Raw genomic sequence first — 11,798 nt, forward strand, 5'->3', positions numbered from 1 at the left:
GAATTTTACTTAATGGGTCGGATAGAATACTAAATAGAAAGTAAATTTTTAATTATAATAAAAATAAATACACACGGAGTCACGTAGGCGCCATATATACTAATAAAAATGGTGATACAATACTTAAGTATATAAGGATAAATATATACCCAAAGTTGGATGGTGAAGTAAATATATCAAAAAATATGACAAAGGATAAATATGATATTTATCTAAGAGTACAGAGACAAATATGATCTTTTTTCCGTTCCTTTTATTTTACATCTAGTAATAATTACTTGTCATGACCCAAAAATAATTGTGATGACACTCATCTTATCGTATCAATACAAGTCAACCTAATTCTTAATATTACGATGACTGAAAGTAAAAATAAAAATGAAAGTCTAACAACAACTAAATAAAGCGGATAACAAAGTCTTCTTAAATAAATCCTAAAATATAGTTATCACGTGTGCAAGTCTCTAACGTTTTACAATAAAATTGAAAAAAATAAACAAATCTCGATGATATTTGTCTTTTCTCTTGTTTTAAAAGTTAGATGAAAATAAAAGAAAACATATTAATTAGGTTGAAAAATTCTCATCGTCAACCCAACCAATGATGGATTCAGAATTTTCATTATGGAATTTCGAAAAAAAAAGAGTAGTGATTTGAACCCTTAAACCACTAAGTCAACTTGTAAGTTTTTACAGAATCTTTTATTTCTTTTATATTCGATACATAAATAGAAAAACTACTTTCCTAAAAATATACGTACAAAAAGGAGAAAAATGTATAAAAAAAGAAACAATAATCAATTAAGATGGGAGAGTTAAAAGGAATGAGGTGGAATTTTATCTTTTTGGAGGGTGAAGTATGAATTTTTTAAAAATATTTTGTAAAAGATTATTATTTTTTATCGTTGCATTGAAAAACATGTTATAGGACAAACTTTTTGTCCTTACAATTAAACAGTTAAAAAGTACTTGTGAAAACAAAAATTAAGCACATCCTTGTAGTGAAATGGAGGAAGATTATCACTATTTGCCTTGTTTTGATTCTGAGCATGATATGCAAAGTATTGATGGAGTTAAAACTTTCTTCCATGAATTCTACATTGAATCAAAGAAATTATGGTTCATGGTACTTGCCCAATTTGTTTACATTTTATGTGGGACTTGTGGTGAAGCTTGGTCTGGATTTACTTTCAAGGCATTTGAAAATCTTTGGGGATTTGTTAGGTTGTCTCTTGCATCTGGTGTCATGATCTGGTGAGTCTTTCTATCAATTTTTATGATGTGCCGTCTTGAAATATTTCTCGTGTTTTACATTTTTTTTTAGAGTTAAACTATATGAATTTTAACCAATATTTTAATTAAGATACACATTTTATTGATTGTCTGAGTTTATGTAACGTCTTTCGTAATCAGTCTTAAAAAAAATGATATAATTTTATTTTTAGTAATAATTTTAACTTTAAATGACTAATTTACCACCTTAATGAAATACTTCGTCTGTTCTTATTTACCTGTCGTCCTTACTAAAAGTTTGCATGCAATTACTTGCTATTAATTAGTAACTAATATTAATTCTTTTAAGAAATTGTTAATTGTGTAGCTTAGAGTACTGGTACTTTATGGCTTTGATTATCTCTGCTGGATACGTGAAGGATGCAAAAATTGCTGTTGACGCCGTCTCCATATGGTGAGTTTACGCTGATATGAAGTTATGATTTTATATCGCATGTTTAAACACAAGCTTAGTCGCCACAAACCTTATTTGTTTCAATGTTTTGCAGCACCAGCATAGTTGGATGGACCTTCATGTTGTGCATTGGTTTTAATGCAGCAATAAGGTTTGTTTGTGTAGCATTTTTTAATTTTTTGATATTCAAGTAACGTAAAATTTGATTAATACTATAAAATATATTTTGATCAATTTGATACGAGAGGAATTAAAATTTAAGTAGGCTTTTTATTAGAATATATAATCTTTTATTTTAACTTAGCTAGTTTCTTAAGGAGTATGAGATCTAAAATAATATTCCCTCTGTCCAACAATAGTTATTCAATATTGACTTGACACACCCTTAAGAAACTATAAATAGAAAATTGAATAAAATAAAATTGTTGTTTTTGGTTGCAGTGTAAGGGTGTCAAATGAACTAGGAGCAGGGCACCCCAGAACAGCAAAATTTTCAGTCCTAGTGGTATCAATTACTTCACTTTTAATTGGGACGATACTTACGATAGCACTTTTTGTTGCTCGAAGTCGATATCCACCTTTGTTTACGAAAAGTTTTGAAGTTCAGCAAGTCGTGTATGAACTTACTCCTCTATTAGGAACTACAATTATGCTTAACGGTCTTCAACCTACTCTTTCAGGTATATTTTCATCATCTCAAAATAAATATCATATTTTATGGGTCAATTCATTAAAAGGTTCAATTGTGCGATTAAATGATATATTTATGTGCTTTAGAGTTACAATTTAAAATTAAAGTTTGACATAAATAACACCCGTCAAAAAAATAGCCGATAAATGTATATTACTTGTATATTAATATCTATAATGGAGCAACAATTACAGGTGTGGCTATTGGAGCAGGTTGGCAAATATATGTAGCTTACATCAACATAGTAAGCTACTATGCATTTGGTATTCCTTTGGGCCTTATTTTGAGCTTTTGCCTCGACATGGGTGTTAAGGTATTGTAATCTATCTCCTTCTCTACGATGATAAAAATACATCTTATATTGGACTAACAAAAATGGATATTTATTTTTCGAAAATCTAAAGTATAAACTAATCTCTCTTTCTTTGTTCGTTCAGTATTGACTTAACATAAAAAGCAATAAATAGAATGATACTTTCGTTATAATAAATTCAATTCATTGAAAAATGACTATAATTAATAATCAAGATATATTAGGAACTAAATAATAAAGAGTGGTCTAAAGTCTTTCCAACATATATCTGAAATCTCAACTACACCGTTCTATTTCATGGTTGTCTTATCATCACCCTGAACATTTAATTTATTTATTTACTGCACTCTTGAGTGCTCACCTGTCATAGGAGGTGAGAACACCTTCTCTAGGTTCGTGAGAAGTAGCAATAACCTTAAGTTTTGACCAAAAAAAATGTACTTCTCCAATGGTCATCTTCCCCAAGTTAAATAAATCATTTTTCCTTCTTCCCCACTATTAACCCTTGTTCTTTTTTTAAAAATTTCACGTTTTTCTTTCAATTTAAGGTAGGTTTTAGTTGTTTATGTTCATTTGGACTTTATATCTTGAAGTTAGGATTTGTAATCTGCTCTAATTTCTTATTTAGGGTCTCTACTTTGAATTTTAATTTTTTTCGAAATTCGTTAAAAATATCAAATGAAAACTTGAATGAGATTTGTATGGATGAACATACACAAAAATGCTTCAAAACAAATGGAGAAAAGATGAAAAGGAGATGAAAGTAATTTCTTTGGGCTTCTTACGTTTTTAGGAGGGAAATGGAGAAAACACAAGAATTGGGGGTTCAAGACGTAGGGACCCCCACGTGCAAATACGTGAGACAATTTATTTGGTTTATGTGGACTGGACAACACTCAAGTGTGTGGTAGATAGGCAAATAATATGTTCAGGGGTTTGATACGATACTCTTGAAGTTAGAGTGTGTAGTTGAGATTTCGAATATAGATTTTGGACGGGGGTGGGGTGGGGGAAGGGGTGGAGGTGGGGTCCTTCAGACTATTTTCTCAATGATAAAATTATTTCTTGATTTTTTAAATTGGACTAGAAAAAAAATGAATATCCATTTTTGAAAAAGTAGGTAAATGGAATTTAAAAATCATATTATCCTGAATTATAGAAAGATAATACTCCATCCATTTCCTTGATGGACGATGGGAAACTTTTGAGTTAAGTGGATAGAGGTAGTAAAGGTAAAAGAGAATTTTAAGATTAAGTGAACAAAGACATTTTTTGTCATGTCATGATTCAACTCATCGGACCCTACAAATTCCTAGTATACAAGCAAATAAAGCAAAACTTCCACCACAAAGAAAGATGAGTAGAAGCTACCAGAGATTATCATCAGACATCACAAAATTCCTGCAATCAAACTATGCCAATTCACATAAAAAGTGTGGTACCAGTATAAACGTGTAATAGGCATCGTAGGTTCATTCAAACCTATCACATAATCTATAACATAATATTTTTTTGAAATTCTACCTTTTTCAAATTAATTAATTGAAGGTATAATAGGTAAAAAATTATCCTTACTTAATCGGTCAAAATGAACAAATAATTAAAGATAACTAAAACCTCTTTAAAAACTAGATATGAAGTTGAAAAGGTCATTAAAGAAAAATGTAATTTTGGAAAGAAACAATTAATACATTTTTGTTATAAATCTATTGAATGAGTGGATAGTCCATTAAGTTGGTACATCAACAAATCATCCATATTCACTAGGTTCATGAACCTTTTTGGATAAGAATGTATCTATTTATTATGATACTTAATATGATGACTTTTGAAGTGATTTTTCACTCTATAAATAGGAGTGTTCATTCACTATTGTATGAAAAACAGATGAGACTTAAATAGACTTGAATAAGTAGAAAATTTCTCTTGTTCTATCTACTTCTCTTGTCTTCTTCTCTTTATGATTATATTCTTATGAGCATGATTTTATAACAATTTTTAAATTTTTAAAAATTCATTCATATTTAGAACATAGAGAAAATGTTTGAGATTCATTTATTTTGGATATTAGAGAGTTCTTTCTTTCTTGATTGAGATGGACTAAAAAAGTGTATTACATAAATAGAGGAAACATTATTATATATAATTTCAATAATATCATGGTTTTTATCTTTTCTTTTGGTTTATATTTGTAAATAAATTATAAATGGCAGGGCATGTGGACAGGAATGTTGTTAGGAACCACACTTCAAACTAGTATTCTTATTCTCATGATTTCCAAAACTAATTGGAAAAAAGAGGTAATGTCTTGCAAATCCATCATATACAATAGTAATTTTTTCAAGAAAATAGTTCAATCATTTCAATTATTGTGTGAACCTGTTTGATCATGTTTTTGAAAGATTAAAGTTTTTTTTTTCTTTCAAAAAAATAATTATTTTAAAGAGTGAGAATGTCTCATCGAGCTTTTGTAAAAAATAAAATAAAATAAGTATTTGGATGAAAATAGTTTATATATCCTAAGGACAATGAATCTTATTGTTATCTCAATAAAAATTAACGATAGGTTTCTAGATCATATAGTTATGAAAATTAAGGATATATTGCCGTATTTTTATTAGGAAAAAAAATATGTTTACACAAAAAAGAAACAAAATATTTATGAGTTTGAATCAAAAGTAATAAAAGTAATATTTTTGAATCAAAATATTAATAAAAAATATCTTCTTTTATATAATTTTGCGTAATTTAAAATTATCTTAAAGCTTTTTACAGCGAAAAATGTGACTTAATGTTATCATAGTATTTTATTTTTCCACTTGTTGCAGGCTTCCGTTGCCGAAGAAAGGGTAAAAGAATGGAGAGGTAGCAAATGATTAAGGGCTTGTTTGGACCTAATTTAAATTAGGTTGAATTGAAGTTGAAATTTGTTTGGACAAATGATTTGAAATTTTTTAAGTTGTAATTTTTTTGAATATTAAACTCTTTAATTTATGAAAATTATCAAAAAAAATAAAATCAATTCTTGTACGAATTTACCGAATAAGAGCAATCATGTATCATAAATAAAAGGGAAAATGCACAAGTATTCACTTTGACTATGACTGAAATTTCAGAGACATACCTTAACTAAACTAAGGTACTATTACCCCTCGAACGTTTTTTTTTTGTAATTTTGTGTATCTTTTTGACTTACGTGACATCCAAATATCTCTCGCGCGCCTCAATTATGTGGGGTCACAGAGTGTGCCACGTAAGACAAAAAGTGTATATAATCACAAAAAAAATATTTCTGTGCATTCTCCCTAAATAAAATATCGAAATATCCTAAGTCATCACATTAATAAATTATATTTTTTTTATAAATAAATATTTGTGATTACATGTTATAACAAAACTTCAACATAATTTTATAAAAATTTACTGATCCAATCAATCAACAATAATGTTAATTAACTATTCATCAATATTATTTTTTAAATTTTCATTTTGCTTTACGTCAACCACGAATGTGGGCTCCTTCTTTCTCCCTATTATGTTTCTTTCAATCTAGTCTAATTCTCAATTTTTTATTTTTATTTCTATTTCTGTCTCACAATTTATTATTTAATTTCAAAAATATAGTTAACTTTTGAAATTCTTTCAGTGTTCACGTGAATTTAATAAATGAAATAACATATTTGATTAAAAGTTTATTATTTTTTCCATTTTTATGTATTTATCTTTTTATTTTTATTTTTTTAAAAAAAGATTAATAACTAATTTAATATTATTTTTCAATTTTGTAATTAATTAATCCATTTATTATATTTTAACTACAAAAATATTAGAAGCAAAACTTTTTAAAAAAAAATATAGTTAATTTTGAAACTCTATCAGTCTCACATGAGTTTAAATAAATGAAATAACATATATGGTTAAAAGTTATTAAGAAAACTATAAATCACATAATTAACAACTGAAATGTTTTCATGTGAAAAAAATTGATTCACTCTCTTATTCCATACATGTCATTTATACTAAAATAAAAAACGTAACATCTATTACTTGAAGATGACATCAAAAGTTATAAAATTCACAATAAATGAATAATTAAAAATATTTATTATTATTCATGTAAATTGAAACAAGAGTAGCATATATATTTTAAAATGACACAAAAAAAATATTAAATTCTTCAACTCATTGGCCAATAAAGTTTCATTGAACACGTATGCAAGATGTAAAAAGTAGTTCACAAACAATTAAATTAATGATTTTTATTACATTAATTCAACAAAACACACCAAGCAATGAAGGTACAACATTATTGAACATTAATTGTCACATCCAAACATGTCCATTAAAGCTTTATTCAAAATATTAGCATTAAAGCTTTATTCAAAATTACTCTACTCATCACAAATGAAAGACAATACATCTTTGTCACATCCAAACATGTCCATGTAGTCTTTCTTCAAATCTACTTGAACAATAATTCCATTACCACATGGTGTATCATACAACCAAAACATATCACTACGTCTCAGTCCCAAACTTAGCAAACAAGGTTTACTCCAACCAAAATCAGCTTCATTAATACGGAACCTACATAAACTTGATGCCTTGCACACATCCACTTGTTCATTTTCTTCCCATTCTTGTATTTCTTTATGAAACTTGGATGCTAGGGTATATATGTCATCACTTGATTTCGCAAATGAAATGTTAGTTTTTTGTATAACGTCCTTGATCAATAGTAAAATGTCTTTTAACTCCATTCCTGTTTCTCCCGGAATGAATTTGACCGGGACTTCTATAGCAAAATTCCCAAAGGAGTTTTCGTATCTTGGAAAGTCAATTTTATCCGTAAGTTCACAGGGACGCTCAATAAACAAGGTCTCATACGTCCATTATTTTTACGTCGATAGACATTGATTAGAACTCTCCATAGAAAAGCAATCACCAATTCAACTCGTGATGATCTGAAACAAATCACTCCAACATTTTCCCTAAGTTTTGATATCACTGATTGATTTATGACGAACCTCCTTGCTACCATTTCATGAAAATCATGATTAGGATCATCTCTAGGAGACTCGACTCTTTTTAACAAATGATTATCACTACTTGGTGGGAAAATGGTACCAAAATCATCAAAAGTGAAGCAATTGATCTTATTAATTCCCATTTTACTCACTTTAGACCACTCGTAAACAAATTTCAATGCTGTGAATCCATCAATAACCGCATGTTCAGAGCTCACACATAAAGCTAGACCCTTACCACAAGCAAACTCCGTCACTTGCACTACAACTAGTGGTGTGATAGACAAATTCGAATCGTTACGATTGATTTTAGGGCAAAAATTCAATGCTAGGTCGATATCTTTTTGTGCATCCTTGAGGAAATCACAAAATTGAGAATCAACTTTTGCCTTTATATACAAAACACCTTCATCATGACAATTGATAGATTGACCATCACATGAAAATCTACCTGATGCTGGATAAACATGACTTAAAAGCTTAGACAATGATTGTTGAAATTGTTCATGTATAATAGGAATTTTAGTAAATGTGGAATTTTTGAGTGGATAAAAAAGAACACAAGGGACATGCATTTGGAGAGCAAATTGATCAAAGAATGATAATTTGTAAATTGTGGGGTGATCAACATTATTATCATGATTTGATTTTATGATATTTTTGGAAAGGATTTGAATCTTTATAAGAACCTTAGACTCCATTTTTCTATTTTGATTTGAAGGTGTTGTCAATAATAACTCCAAATCATGCCATCAATATATAGCCTTCATGTCTCGATCCATTTCTCATAACATTTTAAAAAGAAATTAATGGAGGCTAAAATCGACCTTAATAACACAGTCAATATAATTTCATAAATAAAATATAAAAACAAAGTAAAATATATCCATGTATTATATTTACATCATAAAAATTAAAAAGTTATTTTCGACACACCTTTAATTAGGGTAAGATCTTCCATATCGTCTGAAAAAAAGGGGGATATGAACTAAAATTTTCTTTTCTAACTACTTAAACTAAAAACATATAAGATCTTTAACATTTTGGACTTTGAAAAGGATCAAAATAATTTTTAAATTATACAAAATAAATTAATTATATTTTTCGTTATATTTTGAAATGAAAAAAATCTTTTTAACATTAGCTTAAGAGACCTTAAAAATTAACACTAATATAGTAAGCAACATAACAATAATTTCGATACCTAAGCTTGTGAACTAGAATATCAACCAAATTTTAATTCAAATATGTAACGACCCTCTTAGTCGTTTTATGAATTTTACTCATTTTTCTAAGTTTAATCCTTTTAGTAATTTTTATAAATAATTTTGACTGGTGGAAATGAATATTATAAATTTTTTTTAATAAATTAAGAGTTACTTAAGTTTTATTAAATAAATAAAGGAAATTAAATTTGCTAAGTCCAAAAGGAGTTTTAAGAAAAAGAAAAGAAAAGGAAGTAATAAAAAAAATAATAACAAAAATAAAAAAATAAAAAGGGCTACACCCAATTGAAAAAAAAAGGGTTAAAGGCTGCTGCTAATAGCAGCAGTCACGCAGACTTTTGTTTAAAAAAAAATAATCAAAAGAGAAAGAAAAGGTCATATATTGTTGGCTGTTGTGAACAACAGCAGTTCGCAGAGGAGAAAAAGAATAGAAAAAAGAAGAAGAAGAAAGGGTTTAGGCGAGAATGACGACAGCTACTTCAGGTAATACCAATTATGATTGACGTGAATGTTAGAAAGTGGGGAGTAAATTGAGTTAGTGTAGTGAATATATTTTTATTTTTATATGTCTATATATTTAGAGTGCTATAGACTGAAATATTATGATGTTTATGTTGTTGGGTTAGAAGGAAAGTGAATTGCTAATTTCAATTTGAAATATCAGTAAGTCGTTGGGGTCTTTTGGATCTAAGGGAGAACAATTCCTTGAGTGGTCAATTATTAGCCAATAATTAGAAATTTATGAGTAGTTAATCATTAATAATAATAGATGACTTTGATGTAAATATGAGTCAAAAATTTTGGTAAGGTTATTGTATTCATTGGTTGCAAATGTTAGAATTTTACTGTTCAATTATGATACAAGTTTAATGAAATTAATATTAGGTGTAAGGTATTATGAGAATATCATTATTAGATTTAGGATATTGAAAAAAAATTGGGACTTAACTCTAAGATTGAAACTTAAGAACTTGATTTTAGACTTTGTGGCTTTTTGGGTCAAGGCTAGACACATAATTATATGAATGTTGTTAATTTCGAAATCTTATCGTGATCATTTGTATGAATAGATTGCTTGAGTTGGAAGTTCAACGAAAATTAAAGGCTCAAGTCATGGAGTGAGTTTTCGATAAATTGAGGCAAGTGGATTTCTAAACTCTTGTTAAGTGTATGGAATGCGTGTATTTCCTTGTGATATATGTTTGGGAGTAACGGGATTGGTGATAGGTTGACTTGTCCACATTGATTAATTCTAATGATGAAATAAAAGGGATAACAAAAGGCGATGTAATTAACTATTTATGTGTGATGTGTTGAGAAAAGTTTGATGGCTTGTTGAATCATTGTTGATGTGATTTCATGTTTGTGTGGTTGTGAACTGTGCAATGTTATGAAAATGGTCATCTCCTCATTATTTGTGTGAACATGTCATTGCATTTATTCTGAGACATGGTTGTGAAAGTGTTATGTGCATTGAGAAAGAATGATAACTTAAAGAGGATGTACCATTTCGAGGGACGTATCGCGCGCCGCGATGGATACTATATTTCGAGGGACGTATCGCGCGCCGCGATGGATACTATATTTCGAGGGACGTATCGCGCGCCGCGATGGTTACTGTTATCGAGGGTCGTGTCGTGCGCCGCGACAGATGCATGGACAGATATGTCCCCCATGGGTCCCGGACTGAGAGACAGTGGGTGTGTATCACTAGGTCAGACATGCATCATTATACTTGACATTGCATTCCATTACATTGCACATACTTATCATTAGTGAACTTGATATTGTGTTTTGCTGATCTAGTGATTGCCTTTTTGCGGAACTTGTGATTGTTGAATACTGAGCTTGTTATTGAGGATATATAATTTGTTGAAGTGTTGTTGTTGAGGATATGTAATTTGTTGAAGTGTGTTATTGAGGATATGTAAATTTTTGGAAGTGTTGCTATTGAGGATATCTAATTTGTTTAAGTGTTGATGTTGAGGATATATAATTTGTTAAAGTGTTGTTGTGGAGGATATGTAATTTGTTAAAGAGTTGTTGTGGAGGATATGTAATTTGTCTAAATGTTTTTGTTGAGTTGTAAACTGTGAGTTGTTAGGTTGGGTTGATGTTTATGCAGGTTGTAGTTGTGGATGTTCGGTTGGGGGTGGTAGGAGTACCCGTATTTCATCCCCTTAGCTTGTGTTTAGAGGTTTACTTGCTGAGTACCGTGTGGTTTGGTACTCACCCCTTGCTTCTACAAATTTTTGTAGGTTACTAGCCCGGACTTTTATGATATATTCTCTTCTTTTCCGAGGCTTCCTGGAGATTTTGTGAGGTAGTTGTTGGTCATCTCAGCATCCCTCCTTACTCTTGTTTATGATTTTGTTCTACTCTAGAAACAATATCATATGAGACTTATATTTTCTTTTGATCCGATTGTAATACTTTAGAGGCTTGTACACGTGACAACCAGGTTTTGGGGTATAATGTAAGTTGATAGTAAATTTTCCGCATTTTTATTGTAATAGTTGAGTTTTACGCTTACTTGTCTTGGTGGGATAAGACGAGTGCCATCACGTTCATTTTTGAGTCGTGACAAAATATTAATTATTTTTTTGTAGACACGACACATTAAAATGAAGAGACAAACTTGTCACCATTAAACGTGTCCATTTCTTCCTTTCTCTACAAAACAAACCTATTTCCAATATTCACATAATTAATTTAATGTCTCTCTATATATATAAAAAAAAAAAAGGTTGGATTCATTTAATATCTTTATATCGACATACTGCTCTTCATGTCTATATATATATAAAAAAAAAAGAAAAAAAAAAGAGGGTGATGGTGGAATTTGTGGTACGTAA

The 11,798-nt window shown here is 29.3% G+C and overlaps 2 protein-coding genes and 1 long non-coding RNA gene across 4 annotated transcripts; 2 read left to right on the forward strand and 1 right to left on the reverse strand.

The window, feature by feature from the left end:
* The first annotated feature begins 792 nt into the window (after positions 1–792).
* On the forward strand, positions 793–5,662 carry LOC138337118 (protein DETOXIFICATION 30-like). Of its 2 annotated transcripts, none has more exons than XM_069286684.1 (7): positions 793–1,253; positions 1,600–1,686; positions 1,781–1,837; positions 2,128–2,366; positions 2,590–2,690; positions 4,904–4,990; positions 5,519–5,662. In XM_069286684.1, exons 1-7 carry the CDS (start codon positions 1,006–1,008, stop codon positions 5,564–5,566), a joined length of 867 nt encoding a protein of 288 aa, XP_069142785.1. In that variant the 5' UTR covers positions 793–1,005; the 3' UTR covers positions 5,567–5,662. The 2 variants fall into 2 exon arrangements, with proteins under 2 accessions (XP_069142785.1, XP_069142784.1); XM_069286683.1 differs by having other exon boundaries at positions 796–1,253; positions 2,572–2,690.
* A 1,419-nt stretch (positions 5,663–7,081) lies between these two features.
* LOC138337181 (salutaridinol 7-O-acetyltransferase-like) lies at positions 7,082–8,418 on the reverse strand. The gene is made up of 2 exons (XM_069286811.1): positions 7,578–8,418; positions 7,082–7,485 (listed from the first exon to the last, which is right to left on the reverse strand). Exons 1-2 carry the CDS (start codon positions 8,416–8,418, stop codon positions 7,082–7,084), a joined length of 1,245 nt encoding a protein of 414 aa, XP_069142912.1.
* An 829-nt stretch (positions 8,419–9,247) lies between these two features.
* LOC138337119 (uncharacterized) lies at positions 9,248–11,446 on the forward strand. The gene is made up of 3 exons (XR_011210544.1): positions 9,248–9,426; positions 10,014–10,082; positions 11,202–11,446. It is a non-coding gene; the product is annotated as an uncharacterized lncRNA (long non-coding RNA).
* Positions 11,447–11,798: the final 352 nt, after the last annotated feature.

The sequence above is a fragment of the Solanum lycopersicum genome, chromosome 7 (assembly GCF_036512215.1).
Source record: "Solanum lycopersicum chromosome 7, SLM_r2.1".
Taxonomy (NCBI): Eukaryota; Viridiplantae; Streptophyta; class Magnoliopsida; order Solanales; family Solanaceae; genus Solanum; species Solanum lycopersicum.

Excerpts from the sequence above, each read along its gene's own strand:
- LOC138337118 (XM_069286683.1), top strand. The coding sequence starts at position 1,006 with ATGGAGGAAGATTATCACTATTTGCCTTGTTTTGATTCTGAGCATGAT. Across the intron at positions 1,687-1,780 it reads GTTGACGCCGTCTCCATATG|CACCAGCATAGTTGGATGGA; the intron begins GTGAGTTTACGC and ends AATGTTTTGCAG. Across the intron at positions 2,367-2,571 it reads TCTTCAACCTACTCTTTCAG|GTGTGGCTATTGGAGCAGGT; the intron begins GTATATTTTCAT and ends CAACAATTACAG.
- LOC138337181 (XM_069286811.1), bottom strand. The coding sequence starts at position 8,418 with ATGGAGTCTAAGGTTCTTATAAAGATTCAAATCCTTTCCAAAAATATC. Across the intron at positions 7,486-7,577 it reads TCGACGTAAAAATAATGGAC|AAGTCCCGGTCAAATTCATT; the intron begins GTATGAGACCTT and ends ATTTTGCTATAG.